This window comes from Mobula hypostoma, unplaced genomic scaffold, assembly GCF_963921235.1.
Source record: "Mobula hypostoma unplaced genomic scaffold, sMobHyp1.1 scaffold_76, whole genome shotgun sequence".
NCBI lineage: Eukaryota > Metazoa > Chordata > Chondrichthyes > Myliobatiformes > Myliobatidae > Mobula > Mobula hypostoma.
The window spans coordinates 136625-164545 of record NW_026948249.1 but is presented as its reverse complement, the minus strand read 5'-3'; the positions used below and the strand labels follow the sequence as shown (position 1 = coordinate 164545).

At 46.9% G+C, this 27921-nt stretch overlaps 3 protein-coding genes across 3 annotated transcripts in view; 1 reads left to right on the top strand and 2 right to left on the bottom strand.

Moving 5' to 3' along the window:
- The window catches only part of LOC134342171 (zinc finger protein 229-like), a 150066-nt gene that overhangs the window by 52341 nt on the left and 69804 nt on the right, over positions 1-27921 (bottom strand). The gene's annotated exons all lie outside the window — the stretch shown is intronic.
- On the bottom strand, positions 108-2438 carry LOC134342174 (zinc finger protein 239-like; the record flags this gene model as incomplete). Its single annotated transcript, XM_063040147.1, has 1 exon — positions 108-2438. A coding segment is annotated over one exon (1119 nt), but the record flags the coding sequence as incomplete, so codon positions are not given.
- On the top strand, positions 17933-20205 carry LOC134342168 (oocyte zinc finger protein XlCOF6-like). The gene has a single exon (XM_063040142.1). The coding sequence runs from the start codon at positions 18438-18440 to the stop codon at positions 19476-19478; it is 1041 nt and encodes a 346-aa protein (XP_062896212.1). The 5' UTR covers positions 17933-18437; the 3' UTR covers positions 19479-20205.

Sequence of the window (27921 nt, the reverse complement as noted above, 5' to 3'; positions counted from 1 at the left end):
CTTCCTGACGAAGGGTCTCGGCCTGAAACGTCGACTGTACCTCTTCCTAGAGATGCTGCCTGGCCTGCTGCATTCACCAGCAACTTTGATGTGTGTTGCTTGAATTTCCAGCATCTGCATAATTCCTCGTGTTTAGGAATAATGGTGCATAGTTCTCTGAAGGCGGAATCTCATGTGGATAGGATGGTGAAGAAAGCTTTTGGTATGCTGGCCATTATAAATCAGAGCATTGAGTACAGGAGTTGGGATGTAATGTTAAAATTGTACAATGCATTGGTAAGGCCAAATTTGTAGTATTGTGTACGGTTCTGGTCACCAAATTACAGGAAAGATGTCAACAAAGTAGAGAGAGTACAGAGGAGATTTCCTAGAATGTTCCCTGGGTTTCAGCACCTGAGTTACAGAGAAAGGTTGAACAAGTCAGGTCTTTATTCTTTGGAGCGTAGAAGGTTGAGGGGGGACTTGATAGAGGTATTTAAAATTATGAGGGGGATAGATAGAGTTGACATGGATAGGCTTTTTCCATTGAGAGTAGGGGAGATTCAAACAACTGGACATTAGTTGAGAGTTAAGGGGCAAAAGTTTAGGGGTAACACGAGGGGGAACTTATTTACTCCGAGAATGGTAGCTGTGTGGAATGAGCTTCCAGTAGAACTGGTAGAGGCAGATTCGATTTTGTCATTTAAAAAAAAATTGGTTCGGTATATGGACAGGAAAGGAATGGAGGGCAGATGCAGGTAGATGTGACTAAATGACAGTAAGAGTTCGGCACGGACTAGAAGGGCCGAGATGGCCTATTTCCATGCTGTAATTGTTATATGGTTATATGAACTCGTGGGTGTCTCTGTAGGTTGGACAACCAAGTGAATTCTTTCTCACACCGAGCAGGTGAATGGCCTCTCCCCAGTGTGAACTGACTGGTGTGCTTGTAGGCTAGCTAACTGTGTGAATCCCTTCCCACAGACTGAGCAGGTGAACGGCCTCTCCCCAGTGTGAACTCGCTGATGTATCTGTAGATCCGATGATCAAGTGAATCCTTTCCCACACACTGAGCAGGTGAATGGACTCTCCCCAGTGTGAACTGACTGGTCTTTCAGTAGTGTGGATGACTGAGTGAATCCCTTACCCATTCTGAGCAGGTGAATGGCCTCTCTCCACTGTGAACTCACTGATTTACCATCAGCTGAGATGAGCAAATGAACCCCTTCCCCTCAGACTGAGCAAGTGAATGGCTGCTCTCTCGTGTGAACTGACTAGTGTGCTTGTAGGCTAGCTAACTGTGTGAATCCCTTCCCACAGACTGCACATGTGAATGGCCATTACCCAGTGTGAACTGACTGGTTTCTCAGTAGGTTAGATGCCTGAGTAAATCCCTTCCCACTGTCTGAGCAGGTGAATGGCCTCTCTCCAGTGTGAACTCTCTGATGCACCTTCAGTTGAGATGACCAAGTGAATCCCTTCCCACAGTCTGAGCAGGTGAATGGCCTCTCGCCAGTGTGAACTCGCTGGTGTCTCTGTAGATCAGATGATCGAGTGAATCCCTTCCCACACACTGAGCAGGTGAATGGCCTCTCCCCAGTGTGAACTCGCTGGTGTTTCAGTAGGGTGGATGACTGAGTGAATCCCTTCCCACAGTCTGAGCAGGTGAACGGCCTCTTCCCTGTGTGAACTCGCTCATGTATCTGCAGATGAGATGACTGAGTGAATCCCTTCCTACAGACTGAGCAGGTGAACGGCCTCTCCCCAGTGTGAAGTCGCTGATGTACCTTCAGTTGAGATGACGAAGTGAATCCCTTCCCACAGTCTGAGCAGGTGAACGGCCTCTCCCCAGTGTGAACTCGCTGATGTTCCTTCAGTTGAGATGACGAAGTGAATCCCTTCCCACAGTCTGAGCAGGTGAACGGCCTCTCCCCAGTGTGAACTCGCTGATGTATCTGTAGATCAGATGATCGAGCAAATCCCTTCCCACAGTCTGAGCAGGTGAACGGCCTCTCCCCAGTGTGAATTCGCTGATGTACCTTCAGTTGAGATGAGAAAGTGAATCCCTTCCCACAATCTGAGCAGGTGAACGGCCTCTCCCCAGTGTGAACTCGCTGATGTTCCTTCAGTTGAGATGACGAAGTGAATCCCTTCCCACAGTCTGAGCAGGTGAACGGCCTCTCCCCAGTGTGAACTCGCTGATGTATCTGTAGATCAGATGATCGAGCAAATCCCTTCCCACAGTCTGAGCAGGTGAACGGCCTCTCCCCAGTGTGAATTCGCTGATGTACCTTCAGTTGCGATGAGAAAGTGAATCCCTTCCCACAATGAGCAGGTGAATGCCCACTCCCCAGTGTGAACTGACTTGTGAACCAGCAGGTCGGATGACCGACTGAATCCCTTCCCGCAGTCTGAGCAGGTGAACGGCCTCTCCCTGGTGTGAACTCGCTGGTGAGCCATTAGGTCGGATGACCCAGTGAATTTTTCCCCACAATTCAGCAGATGACCCGCCTCTGCCCAGTGTGAACTGACTGGTGTGTCCACCGGTGGGATTACTGACTAAATCCCATCTCACACATAGAACAGGTGAATGGCCTTGTCTCAATGTAAACTTGCTGATGTACCTTCAATTGAGATGATGGAGTGAATCCATTCCCACTGTCTGATCAGGTGAACGGCCTCTCCCCTGTGTAAAATGAGGGACATGCCAGTCAGTCAGATGATCAAGTGAATCTCTCCCCACAGTCTGAGCAGGAAGGAAGATGGAGTGAATCCCTTGCTCCACTTTTTAAATATCTGGACAGAGACAGCAAAACTGGTGTGTTGTGTTCGAGATTCCTGGAGACAAATTTGTTTTCGTTTTTACCCTGTAAAAAGATTTACAAAATCCATCAATGGGTGTAGGACAACATTTCAGATGAGATCCCTTGATCTGGCATCACACTGTTCTAGTGAAGTTCAACCCAAGTTGGAGAGAGAAATCATCTTCTAACTGGGCACAGTGCTGGTATCTGGAATGACCATCAAATTCTCTTATGTTCTTCCTGCCTCTATAAGAATGGGGCATTTCTGCCATCTCCAATCTGTGACCTGGCTCAGTCTGACTCTCTCCATTAGTATTATTCCCTGTTCTCACTGAGCTGTATGGAATCCTGGCACAACACTAACTGAAACACTCTCACTCAAAGAGCCGGCAGTCCATTCCACGCATCCACCACTCTCTGTGTAAAAAAACTTACCTCTGACATCCCCTTGATATCTATTTCCAAGCACCTTAAAACTATGTCTTCTCGTGTTAGCCATTTAAGCCCTGGGAAAAAACCTCTGGCTATTGACATGATCAATGCCCCTTATCATCTTATACACCTAAAAAAGGCTTTAAACATAAACACGGAAATTATACATTGCTTTGAGGATTTGTTAGAAGTATATAAAATTATGAGGGTATACATAGGGTAAATGCAAGCAGCTTTTTCCACTGAGGTTGCGTGGGATGATAACCAGAGGTCATGGGTAAGTGGGGAAGGTGAAAATTTAATGGGAATATTTGGAAAAGCTCTTTCCTGCAATGGTCGTGAGTGTGTGGAATGAGATGTCAGCACAAGTGATGAATATGAACTCGGTTTCACCATTTAAAAGAAGTCTGGATGGGAGCCTGGATGGTAGGGGTATGGAGGGCGATGGTCCCAGTGCAGGTAGTTGCATTAGACAGCGTAAAAGTTAAATGTTTTTTCAGCATTGACCAGATGGGCCAAATAGCCTGTTTCAATACTGAACTTCTCCATGTTTCTATGACACAGAAGCTGCCCAAACTTGTTTGGAAGGGAAAAGTTGGGAGTGACAATGGAGCAGCGATGGCTGGAGTTTCTGGGAGCAATTTGGGAGCTCAGTGATGTGAAAGATGTGGAAACATTGGAAAGGCAGGAGGACACAACCGTGGTTGAAATGAGAAGCCAAAGCCAACATAAAAGCCAAAGAGAGGGCAAACAAAAGGGCAAAAATGATTGGGAAGCCTTTTGAAACCAACTGAAGACGACTAAAAAAAGTCAGATGAGCTCAGAGGGTGGAATTATGATATTGTAGTCATTATCGAGTCCTGTTAGCACCCAACAGTCTGAGGCATTTAGAGGAACAAAATATCCGGGGCCTCAATATCTCTTGAAAACCAAGGTTCCCTGCACCAGTTAACTTTCAACTTTTATTTTGCAGGCACATACAAACTCTACACCCTCAAAATTTCACTTCTGAATGCCTCCCACTTACCAAGTACTTCTTTGCCAGAAAACAGCCTGTCCCAAACCACACTTGTCAGATCCTTTCTGATACCATCAAAATTGACCTTTCTCCAATTTAGAATCTCAACCCGTGGTCCAGAGCTCTCTTTTTTCCACATTTGCTTTGAATCTCATGGCATTATGATCACTAATTTCTGTCACCAGCCCTGGATCATCAGCTTATTGCACACTTCTACGTCGGGAATTCTATGAACAGATTAAGGGCACATTTGATAAACTCTACCCCATCTAGTCCTTTTACAGTATGGGAGTCCCAGTCAATATATAGAAAGTTAAAATCACTTTCTGAATCAACTTTTGTTTTGTGGCATGGTCTGCGATCTCTCTACAAATTTGTTCCTCTAAATCCCTCAGACTGTTGGGTACAACCAAGTCCCAATAATGGCTACAATATCATAATTCCCTGTCCTGAGCTCAGCTGGCTTTCCTGCGATGCTTCTTGCATTGTGATATACACAGCTCACCACATTCATCACACCATTCACAACACGCTGGAGGTACTCAGCAGGTCGGGCAGCATCCGTGGAAATGATCAGTTAACATTTCCGGCCATAACCCTTCGTCAGGACTGAAGAGGGTAGGGGCAGAGGCCCAATAAAGAAGGTGGCGGGAGGGTGGGAAGGAGAAGGCTCCATGCTCAACCATTTGATTGCTGACTGTATCTGGTATCTGAACAACATCTGACTGGTGTCAAGAAAACAACCTCCCCTCATTGTCACAAAACATGCATCATTACTGTCGCAGTTTATGGTCCACTGGATGCTAATGCTAAAGTAGCCATGAAAGACCTCAGTGCTGCTATTAGCAAGCTGCAGACATTGCATCCAGACGGAGCTTTGATTTCCGCTGGGGACTTTAATCATTGTAACGTGCTTCCAAGATTTTACCAAAATGTATTACGCACCACTACGTGGAATAAAACCTTAGATCATGTCTGCACAAATGTGGCTGATGCTGACAAACTCACTACCCTCCCCCACCTGGGACAATCTGACCATCGTTCACTGTTTCTGCTTCCCAAGTACAGCCGGGTCATTAAACGTGTGAAACCCACAATGAAGACTATTCAGATCTGGCTGGAGGGGACTGACTCTGCTCTTCAGCACCAATTCCAGCACACAGACTGGAGCACGTTTGCTGCCCATGCCATCACAGACTCTCAGATTAACATTGATTTATATACCAACTCTGTCCTTGAGCACATCAACAAGTGTGTAGATAGAGTGACATCACTAAAACAATAAAAGTTTTCCCCAATCAGAAACCATGGATGAACAGAGAGGTTCACCTCCCACTCAAAACCAGAGATTCAGCCTTCAGGTCTGGAGACCGGGAGGGTTACACCTCAGGCAGGGCCAACCTGAGGAGGGGAATCTCTCAGGCTAAACACATATACAAATAGAGAATCAAGGAGCATTTCAACTCCTCAGACCCCTGGCCCATGTACATGGCATACAGGTCATTACAGACTTCAAACCTCCTAGTATTGTGCCCCCTTCCAGCTCTGCTACCCTCCCTGATCAGCTCAATTACTTCTACACTCGCTTTGACCGAGAGAACAAGGAGGTCACTCTCAAAGCAGATCTCCCACCTGGTGAACTGTCTCTCTCACTTTCCACCTCCGATGTTTGTGCCACCCTGAGCAGGGTGAATGTACGGAAGGCAGCTGGTCCGGATGGAATACCTGGCCATGTGCTCAGAGTCTGTGCAGGGCAGTTGGCCGGGGTCTTCACAGACATTTTTAATCCATCCCTCTCCCAGGGTTTTGTCCCCACAAGCTTCAAGATCGCCATCATCATGCCAGTACCGAAGCATTCCACTGCCACGAGCCTGAATGACTTCCGTCCAGTTGCACTCACCCCCATCATTGCAAAGTGCTTTGAGAGACTGGTTCTATCACATCTGAAATCCTGTCTGCCTACTACCCTGGACCCCCATCAATTTGCCGATCGCACCAACAGGTCAACAGAGGACGCCATTTCCACGGCACTTCACTCTGCCCCGACCCACCTGGACAGCCCCAACTCCTACGTCAGAATGCTGTTCATTGACTTTAGTTCGACATTCAATTCTGTAAGCCCCTTCAAGCTGATCACCAAACTTCACCAGCTTGGTATCAGCTCATCCCTCTGCAACTGGACCTTGGACTGTCAGACTAACAGACCCCAATCAGTTAAGTTAGACAACCTCTCCTCCTCCACTCTCACCCTGAACACCGGCGTGCCTCAAGGCTGTGTGCTGAGCCCTCTTCTGTACTCCCTTTTCACCTATGACTGCGTTCCTGTACATGGTTCTAACTCCATAATCAAGTTCGCAGATGACACCATGGTGGTTGGCCTGATCAGAGGGGATGACGCGATGGCCTACAGGGACGAGGTCCAGCACCTGGCCGCATGGTGTGCGGACAACAACCTGGCCCTTAACACCCAGAAGACCAAGGAGATCATTGTGGACTTCAGGCATGCTAGGAGCCACACTCGCAATCTACAACAACGGAACTGTAGTGGAGCGTGTATCAAGCTTCAAATTCCTTGGTGTCCACATTTCCGAGGATCTCACCCGGTCCCTGAACTCCTCCATCCTGATCAAAAAGGTGCAACAGCGCCTTTACTTCCTGCAGAGTATCAATAAAGCTCACCTCTGTCCCAGGGTGCTGACGGACTTTTAACGCTGTACCATTGAGAGCATACTCACCAACTGCATCTCAGTGTGGTATGGCAATTGTCCCGTTTCGGACAACAAAGCACTCCACCGTGTGGTGAAAACTGCCCAGCGGATTATCGGCACCTAATTGTCCACCATTGAGAACATCCACCATAAACGCTGCCCAGGCAGGGTGAAATGCATTATCAAGGATGCATCTCACCCTAACCATGGACTTTTTACTCTCCTTCCATCCGGTAGGTGCTACAGGAGCCTCCGCTCCCACACCAGCAGGCACAGGAAGAGCTTCTTCCCTGAGGCTGTAACCCTGCTGAACCTCACATCACAGCGCTAAGCAGTACTGCACCCGTATTGTACTGTCTCAGTACTTGTATATTTGTGTGCTGTAGCACTTACTTTTTATTCTCAGTTATTTTGTAAATAACACTATTCTTTGCATTTCTGGTCAGATGCTAACTGCATTTCATTGGCTTTGTATCTGTACTTGGCACAATGACAATAAAGTTGAATCTAATCTAATCTGAAAAAAAACAAAGGAGCTGATTGTGGACGACAGGAGGAATGGAGACAGGCAAACCCGTATTGACATCAATGGATCTGGGGTTGAGACAATGAACAGCTTTAAGTTCCTCGGCATAAATATCACCGAGGATCTCACATGGTCTGTACATACCGGCTGTGTTGGGAAAAGAGCACAACAGCACCTCTTTCACCTCAGATGGTTGAAGAAGTTTGGGATGGGGTCCCAAATCCTAAGAACTTTCTACAGGAACACAATTGAGAGCATCCTGACTGGCTGCATCACTGCCTGGTATGGGATCTGTACTTCCCTTAATCGCAGGAACCTGCAGAGAGTGGTGCGGACAGCCCAGCTCATCTGTAGATGTGAACTTCCCACTATTCAGGACACTTACAGGGATAGGTGTGTAGACAACAGACAATAGGTGCAGGAGTAGGCCATTCAGCCCTTCGAGCCAGCACCACCTTTCACTGTGATCATGGCTGATCATCCACAATCAGTACCCTTTTCCTGCCTTCTCCCCATATCCCTTCACTCTGCTATCTTTAAGAGCTCTATCTAACTCTTTTTTGAAAGAATCCAGAGAATTGGCCTCCGCTGCTTTCTGAGGCAGAGCAATCCACAGAACCACAACCCTCTGGGTGAAAAAGGGCCCAAAGGATATTGGGGACCCGATTCACCACAACCTGTTCCTGCTGCTACCATCCAGGAAACGGTACACGGCAAAAAGACCGACAGGCTCCGGGACATCATCTTCTACCAGGCCATCAGACTGATTAATTCATGCTGATACAATTGCATTTCTATGTTATATTGACTGTCCTATGTACAAACTATTTATTATAAATTACTATAAATTACACATTGTACATTTAGACAGAGATGTAACATAAAGATATCTAGTTCTCATGTATATGAAGGACGTATGTAATAAAGTCAATTCAATTCAATTCACCCTCTCCACTATCTGTTCTGTCATTCTATCTCCCAAATCCCCTACAACTTATTTTAACCACATCACCCCTCCCCCCACACTAGCACTAGCGAGCCTTACCACTGGGATATTAGACCCCTCTTGTTCTGTTCCCCTCACTAACCAATCCCCTATCACCCCTTTGACTTTCCTCTGCCAGGTAATCCCCCCAACAGTTTCTAAAGTGGTCCATCTGTTGTTGTGTGGGATGGACACAAGAGTACTCTGTGATGGCTATTTAATTTCATTCCCCTTCCTGACTCTCACCCAGTTTCCTGTGTCCTGCACCTTGAGTGTAATTCACCTCTCTTCATGTCATATCTATCACCCCCTCCAGCTCCTGGATGATCTGGAATTCATCCATTTCAAGTTCAAACTCCTTAAAGTGCAGGGTTACAAGTTGCAGCTGGATGTACATCTTGTAGGTGAGAGCATCAGGGACACTGGAGGTCTCCCCACCTTCCCACCAATGTCCCCTCTAATTTGTAATGACCAGTGTGCACATAAAGCTTTTCCTGTGCATTTTTTAACCCGGTGACAACATGGGCAGAGTGAACTTTAAATAGAGAGCCATTCATTTTAACAGCTAGCAAATCACTGTCAATAAGAACTTTGATGTCCTCTGGGTTTGCTCAAGTTCATCTGCACTCTCACACAACCTGTATAGTAGGCCTATAGTGGGTAATGAAGGATTTTCTCTCCACAGCTGTTCCACACCATCCATATGTGATTTGCTTGCTAAATGATGCTTAAAAAGGTCAGATTTCCAAATAACACTCCACTTCTTCCCACTTGCAAATTCTCCAGCAACTTTTGCTTCACCACAATACACACAGGTAACACCAGTTTCTGTATTGTACATAAATATTTCCCCTGAACCCTCCCCCAGGTGACTGACGGTGGTGAACTCAGTGATGGCAATGCCAATGAATATGAAGGGAAGGGCAGTAGTCTGTCTCATTGGAGTCTGGCACATTTGTGATGTGAAAGCTACTTGTTGCCCAGGACAAAGGTGTTTGATATCATTATGTCCCCAGAGAGAGTGGGACAAAACATGTTCTCACGGGTAGAAAAGTCCAGAACAAGAGGGGGTAGAACAAGCAACAGACACAAAATGCTGGAGGAACTCAGCAGGCCAGGCAGCATCTATGGAAAAGAGTACTAATGCTGAGTTCCTCCAGCAATTTGTGTGTGTTGCTCGGATTTCCAGCATCTGCAGATTTTCTCTTGTTTGTGACTGGAGGCAGAACAAAGGTGATTTTCTCAACAGCTGATGTAAAAGATTTTGTTCCCTTTCTCCGAGTTCCCGATCCTTGCATTTAGACAGCTGGAGCTCAGCTCTGTCTGAGAGATCCATCGGTTCCCATTCCCTCATCAGCCGGAAGCTCCCCGGGGCCCGTGTACGGATGGTGGGGCTGAGAGAGAGGGAAGAGAGCAGGACTGTCCCGGGATTGCGGGTCACGGAGTCCGGAGCTCACAGCAACTACCCGAAGTCGGTGTTGAAAACGCCCGCCCGGTGAGACCCCCAACCCGGAGATCCCTTCTTACCTCAACCGATCATCCGGGGCCTTTTGTGCACCGCGCGCTGGTGAGCTCGAGCTTGGTCGGTTTAACGGCTGGGCCACTAATCACGTGACCAGCCCCTCCCCCACTGCTGTCAACAGAGGTTTCATGAGCTGCGCTATTCCCATTGGTGCGAAGCAATGTCAATCACTGCTTCCAACCAATAGAGGAGGCAGGCCAGCCGAGAGGGCGTTACCCCCGCTGACACCGTCTCCCGAACTTTCCGTCACGGCGGGACAACCGTCAAAGTAAATGTCCGCTTTCGGATTTATTTCCATTTCCCTCCGAGGGAAGTTGGGGCGTTTGTGAAGCGTCTCCTGCGGCCGGAGTCTGATGTGTCGCTGAGAGGTAGGAGGAGACCGCTCGGCCCGTCGGTTTGATGCCGGTTCCCCGGGGAGGGAGAGGGGGATTTTATTGAAAGGATGAAGACGGTGAGAGAGGGGGCGGACAGGATGTTTGTCCCGGTGGGGACAGGAGGGGCTCATCTGTGGAAATGTCTGAGCCCACGGTGGTGGCGAGCAGAGGGATTCACCACATTGGGGGGCAAACACCGGCAGACTGTTGCCCTGCAAGCGGGGCCAATGGTCCGGGCAAAGTGACAATTATTTGTGTTTTGTTGAGACTGTACCTGGAATATGGTGTAAAACCCCGCTCCCCACACTAACACGGGTCATACAGACCAAAGAACAAACTGCCGGAGGAACTCAGTGGGTCGGGCAGCATCTGTGGAGGGAAATGGACCGTCAACATTTCAGGCCGAGACCCTCCCTCCGGACTGAGAGTGGACGGGAAATAGTCAGAGAAAAGAGGTGAGGGGTGGGGATGGGGCAAGAGCTGGGGAGTGAGAGGTGGATCCAGGTGAGGGGGGAGGTGGGAAGGTGGAAATAGTGACGGGGGTGGGAGGTGAGTGGTTGGGGCAACACGGGGCTGCAGAAGATGGAAATTAATCCCATAGAGGATTAACAAAGAGGTTAGAGAGTATTTGTTATGGAGAGTGCAATGAAGATTCACCAGACTGATCCCTGGAGTGGTGGGGTCATTGTATGAAGAAAGATCAAATGTGATAACCCTTTCATTTAGAGAATCGAGGACTGAGAGGGGAACACATTGAAATGCACAACATCATTACCGGCTGAACCAGGGATCCCAGTCTCTGAAAAAGGGGGTGGACTGTCCGGGACTGAGATGAGGGGAAATGTCTCCACTCCGAGGGTGGTGAATGTCTGTAAATCCCCACCACAGAGGGCGGTGAAGACTCAGTGATCGTCCTCACATAAAACAGAGGCCGGCAGATGTGTGGAGACCGGAGGGATTGAGGAAATGAGGATCGGGCAGAAACATGTGGCTGAGATGGGAGAGCAGCCACCATTCTGTTGATGGTTAGAGGGGCTGAATGGCCACTTCCTGCTGTTTCTCACTTGATGCTTCAGTGTTCCTGTCCAGTGAGGCAGGAGGAATGTGAATAGAAATTAGAAACATAGAAAAACTACAGCAGAACATAGGCCCCTCAGCCACAATGCTGTGCCGAATATATCCTTAGCTCAGAAATTACCTAGGGTTACCTATAGCCCCCTATTTTTCTAACTTCCATGTCCAGGAGACTCTTCAAAGTCCCTATCATATCCGCCTCCACCACCATCGTTGGCAGCCCATTCCACGCACTCACCACCCTCTGTGCAAAAAAAAACTTACCCCTGACATCTCCTCTGCACCTGCTCCCCAGCACCTTCAACCTTTGTCCTCTTGTGGCAACCATTTCAGCCCTGGGAAAAAGCCTTTGACTATCCACAAGATCAATGCCTCTCATCATCCTATACACCTCTATCAGGTCACCGCTCATCCTCCATCACCCCAAGGAGAAAAGGCCGAGTTCACTCAACCTATTCTCATAAGGCATGCTCCCCAATCCAGGCAACATGCTTGTAGTCCTGACGAAGGGTCTCGGCCTGAAACATCGACTGCACCTCTTCCTAGAGATGCTACCTGGCCTGCTGCGTTCACCAGCAACTTTTATGTGTGTTGCTTGAACATCCTTGTAAATCCCTTCCACACCCTTTCTATGGTTTCCACGTCCTTCCTGTAGTGAGGCGAACAGAACTGAGCACAGTACTCCAAGTGGGGTTGACCAGGGTCCTATTTAGCTGTAACACTACCTCTCGGCTCCTAAACTCAATCCCAGGGTTGATTAAGGCCAATGCACCGTACGCCTTCTTAACCACAGAGTCAACCTGCGTAGCAGCTTTGAGTGACCTATGGACTCGGACCAAAAGATCCCTCTGATCCGCCACACTGCCAAGAGTCTTACCATTAATACTATATTCTGCCATCATATTTGACCTACCAAAGTGAACCACCTCACACTTATCTGGGTTGAATTCCATCTTCTACTTCTCAGCCCAGTTTTGCATCCTATCAATGTCTGCTGTAACCTCTGACAGCCCTCCACACTATCCGCAACACCTCAAACCTTTGTGTCATCAGCAAATTTACTAACCCATCCCTCCACTTCCTCATCCAGGTCATTTATAAAAATCACAAAGAGTAGGGGTCCCAGAACAGATCCCTGAGGCACACCACTGGTCACCGAACTCCATGCAGAATATGACCTGTCTACAACCACCCTTTGCCTTCTGTGGGCAAGCCAGCTCTTGATCCACAAAGCAATCTCCCCTTGGATCCCAGGCCTCCTTACTTTCTCAATAAGCCTTGCATGGTGTACCTTATCAAATCAAATGTTCTTCTGATGTTAGCCATAAACTAGACTGGTGTTTAATATTGTGGATCTGTAAAAGATAAATCAGTTCTGTTTCAAATCTCATGTCACAGATACTTACTGTCTCTGCCAAACTTACAATGTACACTAGAGAGGCCACTCAGTCCGTCTGGTCCCTGCCCATGTTTCTGTTCCATAACAGTATTTTAAAGTCTAGCCCTGCTGTTCACTTCACCTCTCACTCTCCTCGTGATGACAGGTTGCAACTCGTCACTACTCTGCAGGAGAAGAGATTTCCCTTGAATTTCATAGAATCATAGAAATCTAGAGCAGATTGCAGGCCCTTCGGCTCACAATGTTGTGCGACCATGTAACCTACTCCAGAAACTGCCTGGAATTTCCCGACTGCATTGCCCTCTATTTTCCTAAGCGCCATATACCTGTCTATTGACAGCTCAGACAGCTGGGTTGTTGCAATGCGCCTCTAAAGTCTGGCAGCAGACTAGCGAATGAATCTTCGATGGAGCAGATTCAGAAACCAATGAGATGCCGGCCTGAGTCAGGGCTTTGAGGCTCCAAAGAGAGATGGGGTCCAGAGTTTATGGGGAGGAGGAGGAATCAGATCTGCAGGATGTGACTACAAATGAAAGATCAGAAACATTTGGAAACTTGTTGATTGAAAAAAAAAGTTGGTTAATTTCTGCAAAATACTGGAATAAATCAGCAGATCAGGCAACGAATGTGGAGAGGAATAAATAGACAACGTTTCTGCCGAGCCCCTTCAGCATGCCTGCACTGTGTACTCCTCTGCTTAGTTGCTGCCTGAACTGCAAAGTTCCTCCAGCATCTTGCGTGTGAGTGCGTCTCTGTATTTCCAGCAACTGCAGAATCTCTTGTATTTTATATCTATATTGTAAGAGGATTGTACGTTGGCATTAGATACACGTTGATATTGAGTATATTGTTTATGGGAGCCGCTTTCTGCGTTAAAACAGTTGCTGACTTTTCTATACACACAAAAGAAAATTAGGTATGGACATGGAACCGGTGCTTGCAGAAACTTTTAATGGCGCAGGGATTACCCATAAATCCCTGCGTAAACATTTCGCCGTCGCCGAATCACCGATCTAATGCGCAGGCGTGAGGGTGCTGACGTTGCCGAATATCACGCATGCGCACAGTACACGGAAGACCTGAGAAGATCTACAGCAGGTAGGAGCGAGTCTCCGGGTGTCAGGGAGATTGTTGGGTTGGGGATTCAACACCAACTGAGGGATAATTGTTGTGACTTCCGGGACAGTCCTGCTCTCTTCCCTCTCTCTCAGCCCCACCATCCGTACACGGGCCCCGGGGAGCTTCCGGCTGATGAGGGAATGGGAACCGATGGATCTCTCAGACAGAGCTGAGCTCCAGCTGTCTAAATGCAAGGATCGGGAACTCGGAGAAAGGGAACAAAATCTTTTACATCAGCTGTTGTGAAAATCACCTTTGTTCTGCCTCCAGTCACAAACAAGAGAAAATCTGCAGAGAGGGCACAATTTTAAGGTGATTGGAGGCAGGTACGAAGGAGATGTCAGGGGTGTTGTGTTCTTTATACGTACCGTGGGTTACTGATAACAAACCATATTCTGCAGAATTTAACTTGTATTTAACAGCAGCAAAACCATGTCTTACACTGCCATGCTTCTCGATCATTCTTCATTTCTGCTCATGTTAGGAACTCTGTCCAGTCACGTCCTGACACGTGATATCACCTCAAGGGGTAAGTTTTTTACACAGAGTGGTGAGCGCGTGGAATGGGCAGCCGGCCGCAGTGATTAAGCCGGATACAATACGGTCTTTTAAGAGGCTCCTGGATAGGTACATGGTGCGTAGAAAAATACAGGGCTGTGGGGAACTCTAGGGAATTTCTGAAGTAAGTAATATTCAGCACAGCATTGTGGGCCGAAGGGCCTGTTTTGTGTTGTATAAATGGGCAAGTCACTTACCCATGACCTCTGGTTGTCGTCTCACCCAACATCAGTGGAAAAAGCTGCTTGCATTTACCCCATCTATACCCTCATAATTTTGCCTACTTCCAACAAAGCCTTTTTTAGGTGTATAAGATGATGAGGGGCATTGATCGTGTGGATAGCCAGAGGCTTTTCCCAGGGCTGAAATGGCTAACGTGAGGGGCATAGTTTTAAGCTGCTTGGAAATAGGTACCGAGGGGAAGGCAGGGGTAAGTTTTTTTACACAGAGAGTGGTGGGTGTGTGGAATGCACTGCCAGCAGCGGTGGTCGAGGCAGATACAATAGGGTCTTTTAACAGTCTCTTAGATAGGTACATGGAGCTTAGAAACATAGAGGTCTATGTGCTAGGGAAATTCTAGGCAGTTTCCAGAGTAAGTTTCATGGTTGGCACAACATTGTGGGCTGAATGGCCTGGAATATGCTGTAGATTTCTATGTTCTATGTTGAACAGCGAAATAACTTTGGCTATCCTACAATCCTCTGATAACTCTCCCGTCACTAACGATGATTTAATTATCTCTGCTGGTGCCCGACGATTTCTGCACTTGCCTCCCATGGGGACCGAGGGAGCACCTTGTCATGCCCTGGAGATTTATCCACCCTCTTCTTTAATCTGTGCAGGGTCCACGATTTTAATGCCACTTTTCCACACTCTCATTGACACTGTGTCCATCTGAGTAAATAGAGATGAAAAAAATATTTAAGATCTCCCCCATCTGCTTTGGTTCCAGACATGGATTGCCATTCCGGTCTTCCAGAGGACCAACTTTGTGCCTTGCAATCTTTTTGCTTTTAATCTATCTCCAGAATCCCTGAGGATTATCCTTCATCTTTTCTGCAAGGGGAATCTCATGCCTTCTTTTAGCCCTCCTGATTTATTTCTTATGCGTTCTCTTGCATTTCTTATACTCCATAACAACCTGCCTGCCTATCCCTGTTATGCAACTCCATTTTGTGCTTCACCAGGGTCTCGATATCTCTTGAAATCTAAGGTTCCCTACAGTTTCTATCTTTACCTTTTATTCTGACAAGCACATACCCGCTTTGTACTTTCAAAATTTCACTTTGAAGGCCTCAATTTACCAAGCACACCTTTGCCATAAAGCAGCCTGTCCCAGTCCACAGTTGCCAGATCCTAGTGTCATAATTCCAGGTGTTGATCCATGCCCTGAACACATCCGCCTTTCCTACACTACTGCTTCTATTGAAATATACAGGGCTCAGCATATTCACTGCACCATGCTCAACTTTTTCATTCCTGACTTTGTCTGAGGTCTGAACAACAAATGTCGCCGCAAACCCTGCACTATCTGTTCTGTTATTCAGGTTCCCATTCCCCCTGCCACTTTAGTTTGACCCTCCCCTACCCCCACCTCCCCACCAAGCAGCTCTATCACCCCTTTGGCTTTCCTCTCCCAGATCAATAAGAAGGAGGTGCATACCAGGTACAGGCAGATTGGAACAAATGGGGTACTTGTGAGATACAGGAAATTCAAGTGAACACTTATGAAAGAAATAAAAGCAGACATGAGGTTACCCCAGCAGACAAGATGAAGGAGAATCCTCAGGGATTCTGCAGATATGTCAAGAGTGAAAAGATTGCAAGGGAAAAATTAATCCTCTGCAAGATCGGAACAGTAATCCATATGAGGAGACAAAATAGATGTGGGAGATTTTTTTTTGCTCAGGAGATGAACGCAGAGTCTATAGAAGTGAGGCAAAGCAGCATCAAATTCCTAGACCCTGTACAGATTACAGAGGTGGAATATGGGAGGTGGATCAAGAAGGTTCAGTCACTCAGCATTGAAGATGAGATAGTAAATTGGATGACACACTGTCTTTGGGAGAAGCCAGTGTGTGGTAGCAGATGGCTGCCTCTTGACCGCATCCTGTGACTAGTGGTGCACCACAGGGATCAGTGCTGTATCTGTTATTGTTTGTCATCTATATCAGTAATCTGGATGATAGGGTGGTTAACTGGATCAGAAAATTTGTAGCTGACACCAAGATTGGTGGTGTAGTCGTCAGCGAGGAAGACTATCATGGTTTGCAGTGCGATCTGGACCAGCTGGGAAAATGGTTTGAGAAATGGAAAATGTAATTTAATGCAGACAAGTGTGAGGTATTGCACTTTGGTCTGACCTTCCAAGGGAGGTCTTTCACAGTGACTGGTCGGGCACTGAGGAGTGTTGTAGTAGAAAGGGTCCTGGGAGTACAAGTCTTTAATTCACTGAAAGTGGTATCACAGTTAGATAGAGACAGAAAGAAAGATTTCAGCCCATTGGCCTTCATGAACTAGAGTACTGACAACAATAGACGGATGTTATGTTGACTTGTAGAAGACACTGGTGAAGCCTAATTTGGAATATTGCATGCAGTTTTGGTTACCAACCTACAGGAAAGATGTAAAAGAGGTTCAGAGAAAATTCACAAGGATGTTGCCAGGTCTGTAGGACTTGGGTTATAAGGAAAGATTGAACAGGTCAGGACTTTGTTCCGTGGAACATAAAAGATTGAGGGGAGATTTGATGGAGGTATACCACTATTATGAGGGACATAGATAGGGTAAATGCAAGCTGGATTTTACCACTGAGATGGGGTGGGACTACAACCAGAGGCCATGGGTTAAGGGGGAAAGGTGAAATGTTAAGGGGAGCATGAGGGGAAACTTCTTCACACCGACGATCATCCAGGTGTGGAATGAGCAAAGAGCACAAGTGGTGCATTGAACATTTAAGAGGTTTGTGTAGGTACCTGGATGGTAGGGGTATGGGAGTGGGCAGTTTAAATAGTTCAGCACAAACCAGATGGCCCAAGAACCTGAAATAATACAAAAATTCACTTTAAGTCCTTTTCACAGCCGTGCAGACCAACCATTCATCTCAGCAGGAATTTTTTTATATGGCGCAAACACTGTGGCACTTTAAGTTAATCATACGTAAAAGAAAATCCCAAATGCATGACAAGAAAGACTATTTGCGTGATACTGTTTCAGTTACTGTGGGGCCAGGCACCCATGCTGCTCAGCAGGAACAGGGAATAATACCAATGGAGAGAGTCAAACTGAGCCAGGTCACAGATTGGAGATGGCAGAAATGCCCCATTCTTATAGAGACAGGAAGAGCATCAGAGAATTTGATGGTCACTCCAGATACCAGCTCTGTGCCCAGTTAGAAGATGATTTCTCTGTCCATCTTGGGTTGAATCTCACTGTTACAGCGTGATACCAGATCAAACCTTGGCAACTCAAGCAATCTCATCTGAAATGTTGTCCTACTCCCACTGATGGATTTTGTTATTCTTTTTACAGATTAAAAACGAGAAGGAATTTGTCTCCAGGAATCTCAGACACGACACGCCAGTTTTGCCGTCTCTGTCTAGATATTTAAGAAAAGGAGCAAGGGATTCAATCGGCCATCCTTCCTGCCCACACAGTGGGGAGGGATTCACTCGTTCATTTGACCAATTGGCACGCCCATTATTTTACACAGGGGAGAGGCCGATCACGTGCTCGGACAGTGGGAATGGATTTACTCGGTCATCTCAACTGAAGGTACATCAGCAAGTTCACACCGGGACAAGGCCATTCATCTATTCTGTGTGTGAGAAAGGATTCAGTCGGTCTTCCCACCTGTGGACTCACCAGTCAGTTCACACTGGGCAGAGGCTGGTCATCTGCTGAATTTGTGGGAAAGGATTCACTCAGTCATCTGACACAATGGCTCACCAGTGTGTTTACACCGGGGAGCGGCCATTCGCCTACTCAGACTGTGGGAAGGAATTTACTGAGTCATCCAACCTAATGGCACATCAGCGAGTTCACACTGGGGAGAAGCCATTCACGTGCTCAGTCTGTGGGAAGAGATTCACTTGGTTATCCACACTACAGAGTCATCAGCGAGTTCACACTGAGCAGAAGCCATTCACCTGCTCAGTCTGTGGGAGGAGATTCACTGATTCATCCAACCTACAGAGACATCAGCGAGTTCACACTGGGGAGAAGCCGTTCACCTGCTCAGTCTGTGGGAAAAGATTCACTGATTCATCCACCGTACAGAGTCATCAGCGAGTTCACACTGGGGAGAAGCCGTTCACCTGTTCAGAATGTGGGAAGGGATTCACTCAGTCATCCAAACTACAGATTCATCAGCGAGTTCACACTGGGGAGAAGCCATTCACCTGCTCAGAATGTGGGAAGGGATTCACTCAGTTATCCACCCTGCAGAGACATCAACGAGTTCACACTGGGGAGAAGCCGTTCACCTGCTCAGTCTGTGGGAAGAGATTCACTGATTCATCCAACCTACAGAGACACCAGTTAGTTCACACAGGGGAGAAGCCGTTCACCTGCTCAGTCTGTGGGAAGAGATTCACTGATTCATCCACCCTACAGAGTCATCAGCGAGTTCACACTGGGGATAAGCCATTCACCTGCTCAGAATGTGGGAATGTATTCACTCGGTCATCCCAACTACTGGCACACCAGTCAGTTCACACTGGGGAGTGGCCGTTTACCTGCTCAGAATGTGGGAAAGGATTCACTCAATCGTCCACCCTACTGACACATCTGCGAGTTCACACTGGGGAGAAACCGTTCACCTGCTCAGTCTGTGGGAAGAGATTCAGTCAGTCATCCAACCTACAGAGACATCAGCGAGTTCACACTGGGGAGAAGCCATTCACCAGCTCAGAATGTGGGAAAGGATTCACTCAGTCATCCCACCTACTGGCACACCAGTCAGTTCACAATGGGGAGTGACCATTGTTATGAATCCCTAGATCTCTTTTGCTGTGGACTGTCATTTTGAGAGAGAGAGAGATTAAGAATGGAAATCAGTCTGACTTGCAGCTTGTTTACATCGCTCACAGCTTGTTTAGTTTTAACCGAGGACACAGATACTCAGAGTCAGACGGAGATGAAGGAGGATAAATGGAAGGATCGAAACAAGGGAACTACTGGCCAAGGGTCGCTGTTTAGAACTTTCCTCTGCCCACAAGGGTGGGTTAATTATCGATTCAGCGAACATCGTATGTGAGGTTGTTACCTCGTTTGATCCATACGAGTGGATCTGATTTGGGGTATCCTGTGAAGACCACTTATGTGTTAACCCTTGCCTGGGTGTGGTGTGGAAATTCACTTGAAGACGATACCCCTTGTGACAAGTCACCTTCGGTGATAATTTGTATGTGGATTTGGAACAACGACGGATAAAATCTACAGCGACTGTTCTTTCGTTTTACCACTGTGGAAACTGTGGAATTTGACATAATTGCCTTCTCTGGACATTTACCCTGGATTACAAATATCTCTCTCTCATCACCTATTCTGTTGTTGAACTGAACTTTCATAGTTCACCATCTCAAGACTCCAAGCCTTGTTTCCCCTGAGCTCAATAGTTTGGGAGTTATATTTACACACGTACACATAACACTGTTAACTTTTGTTTATCTTGCTTAAATTACTATATTGTTAGTAGATACTAATAAAGATAGCGGATTTAACATCAAAAACAGACTCCAAGTGTAGTCTATTGCGGCTGGCTCATTTCTAAAGCGTTAGAGTTCATAACAAAATTTGGGCTTGCATCCAGGATATGAACAGATTTGGAAGCGTGTTGATTAATTATTGATTTCATTGGGGAAATCCCTTTTGATTTACTTGTGTGTGGAAAATCAGCAGCAATGGATGTTGATAAACATCTGGAAGCATCAACCTCTGAGGCACTAAAGGACACCAGAAGGATTGAGTTGTTGAGTATTGCTAAAAGGTTAAAACTTGCTAAGGTGAAATTGACAATGAGGAGGTCACAGATGCAGAGGATAATAGCTGAACATTATGTATCTGAGGGTGTGTTTAAAGTGGAGGAGTTGGAGGTGTTTCCTGAAAGTAAACCTAGTGAGCTTGGGCTCCCGTACAAGTTAGAAAAATTAAAGATGGAGGCTGTGGAAAGGCAGAGGCAGGTTGAGGCTGGAGAGGCAGGAAAACAGACATTACTATTCTGCCATCATCCATGCTAGTGTCCCCTTCCAATCAACTTTGGTGAGCTCTTCTCCCATGCCTCCGTAGTTCCCCTCACTCCACTAATAATGATGCATCTTCTTGTACCTTTCCCCTCTCAAAGTGCAGTGTGAATTCTAACATGTTATGATCACCAAGTCCACGTTTCCTTTACCATAAGCTTCGTAATCAAATCTGGTTCATTACACAACACCCAATCCAAAATTAACTTTTCCCTAATGGGCACAATTACAAGCTGTTCAAAAAGGCATCTCATTGGTATTTTCCAAATTCCCTCTCTTGAGATCAAACACCAACCTGATTTTCATAATCAACCTCCACTCATCCCACTCATGGACTGTTTGTCCCACTCCCATCTGGGTAGACTATGCAGCATCCTCACCAGGACTGCCAGCCTCTGGGACAGCTACTTTCCCCAAGCAGTAAGGCTGATAAATGTCTCTACCCAACTAACCCACCCTTCCACACCACCAAACACCTCTATTTTATAATTTCCTGTCTCTCATCTTATTTGCAGATATCCTATGCCGAGTGTCACTTTATGGACATCCAATCAATCCATGCACCGTATATAAGCTGTGGTTATATGTTTTTACTATTGTGCTGTTGTGTTGCATTGGAGCCGGAGTAATAGTTATTTCAGTCTTGTTTACATGTGTCTGCTGGAAATGGAATTAAACAATCTTGAATAAACATTTCAGCAGTCTGCAGCGTTTTTGTGGCAGAGTGCCACCCGGTGACAATGGAGTCCACAAATCAGGGGCTCCTGTTATTATGGCAAATCACCACCAAGCAGCAGTGTTGTCCACAAAAGGGAGAGGTTTACAGCGATAAGGAGAGGTGTAGGGGGCTGGAAGCCAACTCTACAAGTGGATGAAATGCTAGACCTGCCCCAAACCACTCTCCTCACCACCAATCAGGGTCCCAAACAGTCCTTCCATATGAGGCAACTTTTCAACATCATGCCTGTTGGGGTCATCGACAGTTTCCAGTTTTCCAGGTGTGGCCTCCTCAACATTAGTGAGACCGATGTAGTCTCTGCATTCTGCACTCTGTCCCGATGAGATTCTGCAGGTGTTGGAGATGCAGAGTAACAAACACAAGATGTTGGAGGAAGTCAGGAGGTCAGGTAGCTTCTATAGAGGGGGATAAAGCAAAACAGAGATTTCCTGCCGAGACCCTTCATCAGGACTGGAACTGGGAAAAGCGGGAATAAGATGGTGCGGGGAGTGGAAAGAGTCCAAGCTGGTAGATGATAGGTGAAGTCAGATCAGAGTGAAGGTGAGTGGGTGGGGGAGGTGGGCGATGAAGTGAGACGCTGTGAGGTGGGAGGTGGAAAATGCAAAGGGCTGAAAAGAAGGAATCTGTTAGGATAGGAGAGCGGACCATGGGGAAAAGAGGAAGTAAAAGAGGAACCGGGGGAGATGATCTGCCGTGGAGAAGAGAGAAGTGAGGAGACAGAATGGAGGAGACGGATGTGTGGGTTGATGAAAAGAAAAGGAAGAGGTAGAAGTTAAAGATGTCGATGTTCATGCCATCGGGTTGTAAACTACCCGGATGTAATATGAGGTGTTGCTCCTTTAACCTGCAAGTGGACTCATCGAGTTAGTTAAACAATGAACCGGTAGGGAGAGTGGATTAATAATTTTCCCCTGGCATCCCTATTAAATCAAACCTCTCTCACTTTGAACCGGTGCCCTCTGGTTGTTGATTCCACAAAAGCGGGGAAAAGGACTGCGCACGTTCCCCATTTCTGTACACTCAGGGTTTGGAACACCTGCATCATGTCAGACTCAATCTCCTGCACTTCAAGGTGTGAAGTCCCAACCTGCCCAGCCTCTCTCCAGAACTCAGTCCCTCGAGTACCGGCAGCATTCTCGTAAATCTCCCCTGCACTCATTCCAGCTTGACGTCCTCACTCCTACAACAGAACGACCAAAACTGAATACAATAGTCCAGGCGTGGATACCCTAACAATACCCTAACCCTAATGCAACCTCACTAGCCTCTTCTTCAGACCATGAGCCATGAGATATGAGACAGAGGCTGCTCAGTTAATCGAGTCTGCTCCACCATTCCTTCATGTCCAATTCATTATCCCTCTCAACACTATTCTCCTGCCTTCTCCCCATAATCCTTGAACATCCATTTATGATACACTCACTGACTTGGCCTCTACTCCGTCTGTGGCAATGAATTCCAAAGATTAACCACTCCCTGACAACAGAAATTCTCTGCTGTCAGTGAATGCCCTATACATTGAGGCCGTGGCCTCTGGTCCCAGACTCACACAGTGTAGGGTGCATCTTCTTCATAGCCACTCTGTCGAGGCCTTTCAATATTCCATAGGTTTCAATGAGATCCCCTCTCTTTCTTCTAGACCAGCGGGTCAAAGCCGTCTAACGCTCCTCATACGTTAACCCTTTCATTCCTGGAATCATTCTTGTGAACCTTCTCCGGACGCGCTCCAATACCAGCACATCTTTTTCTCAGATAGGAGGTCAGAAACTCCTCACAATACACCAACAGCAATCTGACCAATACATTATAAAGCTACAGTGTCACATCCTTGCTCTTGTATGCTAACATTACAGCTGTCATCCTTAATCAACTCAATCTGCAAGCAAACCTTAAGGGACTCCTGCTCAAGGACTCCCAAGTACCTATTTCTGATTTTTGTATTTTCTCCCATTTATTTTTTTCTCTCCGTCTTTATTCTTTCTACCAATTGTACATGACCGGACACTTGCGTACACTATATTTCATCTGCTACTTCGTTGTCTGTTCTCCAACCCTATCAAAGTCCTTCTGCAGACTCCAGCTTTGCTCTAAACTACCTGTCCCGTACCTAGCTTTGTATCAGCTGTAAAATTCATCACCCAGGTATCAATTCCGTTATCCGTATCATTCAGATTTAACATGAAAAGATGCAGTCTCAATACTGACCCCCACGGAACACCATTAGTTACTGACAGCAGAACAGAATTGCCCACATTATTCTGACTCTTTCTCCCTTGTCAGTCAGCCAATCTTCGACCCATACAAGCATCTTTCCTGTAATTCCATGAGCTGTGATCTTGCTAAGTAGCCTCACGTGCAGCTCCTTAGAAACATAGAAAACCTGCAACACAATACAGGCCCTGCAGCCCACGAAGCTCAGCCGAACATGTTCTTACCCTAGAACTACCTAGGCTTACCTATTGTCCTCCATTTTTCTGAGCTCCATGTACCTATCCAGGAGACTCTTAAAAGACCCTATCATTTCCACCTCAACCACCACCGCTGGCAGCCCATTCCATGTACTCACTACTCACTGCGTAAAAAGTTACCACTGATATCTCCTCTGTACCTACTCCCAAGCACCTTAAAACTGTGCCCTCTCATATTAGCCATTTCAGCCCTGGGAAGAAGCCTCTGACCATCCACATGATTAATGCCTCTCACCATCTTATACACCTCTATCAGGTCACCTCTTATCCTCCATCGCTCCAAGGAGAAAATGCCGAGTTCGCTCAACCTATTCTCATAAGGTATGCTCCCCAATCCAGGCAACGTCTTTGTATATCCCGCCTGCACCCAATATACCTCAGACAATGTATTTCATCTGCTACTTCATTACCTGTTATCCAAACCTATCAAAGTCCTTCTGCAGACTCCGGCTTTGCTCCAAACTACCTGTCCCGTACCTATCTTTGTATCAACTGCAAAGTTCATCACCAAGGTATCAATTCAGTCATCCATATCATTCAGATTTAATATGAAAATATGCTGTCTGAATACTGACCCCTATGGAACACCATTAGTGAGCGACAGCAAAACAGAATTCTCCACATTATTCTGACTCTTACTCCCTTGTCAGTCAGCCAATCTTCGACCCATACAAGCATCTTTCCTGTAATTCCATGAGCTGTCATCTTGTTCAGCAGCCTCATGTGCAGTGCCTTAGAAACATAGAAAACCTACAACACAATACAGGCCCTTCAGCCCACAAAGCTCAGCCGAACATGTTCTTACCCTAGAACTACCTAGGCTTACCTATCGTCCTCCAGTTTTCTAAGCTCCATGTACCTATGCAGGAGACTCTTAAAAGACCCTATTGTTTCCACCTCAACCACCACCGCTGGCAGCCCATTCCATGCACTCACTACTCACTGCGTAAAAAACTTACCCCTGATATCTCCTCTGTACCTACTCCCAAGCACCTTAAAACTGTGCCCTCTCGTATTAGCCATTTCAGCCCTGGGAAAAGCCTCTGACTATTCACACGATCAATGCCTCTCACCATCTTATACACCTCTATCAGGTCAGCTCTCGTCCTTCATCGCTCCAAGGAGAAAAGGCCGAGTTCACTCAACCTATTCTCATAAGGTATGCTCCCCAATCCAGGCAACATCTTTGTATATCCCCCCTGCACCCAATATACCGCATACAATGTATTTCATCTGCTACTTCATTGCCTGTTATCCAAACCTATTGTAATAGAAACATAGAAACATAGAAAATAGGTGCAGGAGTAGGCCATTCGGCCCTACGAGCCTGCACCGCCATTTATTATGATCATGGCTGATCATCCAACTCAGAACCCCACCCCAGCCTTCCCTCCATACCCCCTGACCCCTGTAGCCACAAGGGCCATATATAACTCCCTCTTAAACATAGCCAATGAACTAGCCTCAACAGTTTGCTGTGGCAGAGAATTCCACAGATTCACCACTCTCTGTGTGAAGAAGTTTTTCCTAATCTCAGTCCTAAAAGACTTCCCCTCTATCCTCAAACTGTGACCCCTCGTTCTGGACCTCCCCAACATCGGGAACAATCTTCCCGCATCTAGCCTGTCCAATCCCTTTAGGATCTTATACGTTTCAATCAGATCCCCCCCTCAATCTTCTAAATTCCAACGAGTACAAACCCAGTTCATCCAGTCTTTCTTCATATGAATGACCTGCCATCCCAGGAATCTTCTTTGTACTCCCTCTATGGCAAAGATGTCTTTCCTCAGATTAGGGGACCAAAACTGCACACAATACTCCAGGTGTGGTCTCACCAAGGCCTTGTACAACTGCAGTAGTACCTCCCTGCATTCGTCAGACATGTATAGTGAACGTTTTGGGACAAGATCCTTCAGCAGGACCAAAGGAAAAAGAAAGATGAGGAGTAGAGTTAAAAAGTGGGGGGAGGAAGGCGAGAAACACAAGGTGGTAGGTGATACCCTGAGAGAGAGAGTGCTGAAGTAAAGGACTGGGAAGTTGATTGGTAGAGAGTTACAGCGCTGGAGAAGAGAAAATCTAATAGGAGAAGACAGAAGGCCATGGAAGAAAGAAAAGGGTGGAGGGGCACCAGATGGAGGTGATGGGCAGGCAAGGAGATAAGGTGAGAAAGGGAAAAGGGGATGCGGAATGGTGAAGGGGGTGGGGGCATTACCTGAAGATTGAGAAATCGATGTTCCTGCCATCAGGTTGGAGGATACTCAGAGGAAGATAAGGTGTTCCTCCTCCAACCTGAGTATGGCCTCATCATGACAGTAGAGAAGGCCACGCATGGACGTATTGGAATGGGTATGGGAAGTAGAATTAAAATGGGTGGCCATTGGGAGATCCCGCTTCTTCTGGTGGATGGAATGTAGATGCTCGACGAAGCAGTCTCCCAATCTACTCCGGGTCTCATGGATATACAGGAGGCTACACTGGGAGCACCGGACACAGTATATGACTTCAACAGGCTCACAGGTGAAGTTTCACCTCTCCTGGAAGGAATGTTTGGGACTATTTCACAAACGTCTCCTCTCAACCCATCTTCCCACCACTCTATCAGGGATAGAGTTCCTTTTCCCCTCACCTACCAACCCACCAGCCTCCACGGCCAGCACATATTCTCCGCAACTTCTGCCATCTCCAAAGGGATCGCACCATCAAGTGCTGTACATGAATTGAATTGACTTTATTTCTTACATCGTTCACGTACAGGATGAGTAAAAATCTTTATGCTACTTCTCCATCTAAATATGCAATATGCAATCATAGTAATTTATAATAAATAGAACAGTCAATATAACATAGAAATACACTCAGATCAGCGTGAGTTAATCAGTCTGATGGCCTGGTGGAAGAAGCTGTCCGGGAGCCTGTTGGTCCTGGCTTTTAACTGCGGTACCGCTTCCCGGATGGTAGCAGCTAGAATAAATTGTGGTGGGGTGACTCGGACACCCGATTATCCTTTGAGGCCTGTTTTCTCATCTATCGATGTTAATGTCCTGAATCATGGGAAGTTCACAACTACAGATGCGCTGGACTGTCTGCACCACTCTCTGCAGATTCCTGCGATTGAGGGAGGTACAGTTCCCATACCAGGCAGTGATGCAGCCAGTCAGGATGCTCTCACTTGTGCCCCTGTAGAAAGTTCTTAGGATTTCGGGGCTCCACCCCAAACTTCCTCAGCCACGTGAGCTGTAAATGTGCTGGTGTGCCTTTTTCACCACACAGATAGTGTGCACAGACCATGTGACGTCCTCAGTGATGTTTACCCTCTCAACCCCACATTCCTCTCCCGCCCCCCCATTTTCTGCTTTCCACAGGGATCGCTCCCTATGCAACCCCCTTATCCATTTCCCCTCCCCACTGATCTCCCTCCCCCCCACACTTATCATTGAAAACTGAACAACTGCTACTCCTGCCCCTACACGTCCGCCCTTACAACCACTGAGTGCCCCGAACAGTCCTTCTAAGTGAGGCGGCACTTCACCTGTGAGTTGTTGGGGGTCAAATATTATGCCCAGTGCTCCAGATTTGGCCTCCTGGATATCGGTTAAACTTGAAGTAGATTTGGAGACTACTTTGACAAGCACCTACGCTCCATCCGCCCGTGGCCAACCATTGCAATTCCACTTCCCTTTCCGATATGTCTATGCATGGCCCCCTCTACTGTCTTGATAAGCCGCACTCAGGTTTGAGGAAAAACACCTTATATTCCATCAGATTAGCCCCCAACCTGATGGCACGAACATCGATTTCTCAGGCTTCTGGTAATGGTCTCCTCCCCTTCCCTATTCCCCACCCCGCTGTTACCCCTCTCAACTTATTTTCTTGCCTGACCATCTTCTCCCTCTGGTGCTCCTCCTGCTTTACTTTTTCCAATTTTCTTCTGTCCTCTGCTATCAGATTTTCCCTTCTCCAGTCCTGTATCTCTT

What these genes read in the sequence shown, in the direction of transcription:
- LOC134342168 (XM_063040142.1), top strand. Translation starts at nt 18,438, where the DNA reads ATGGCTCACCAGTGTGTTTACACCGGGGAGCGGCCATTCGCCTACTCA.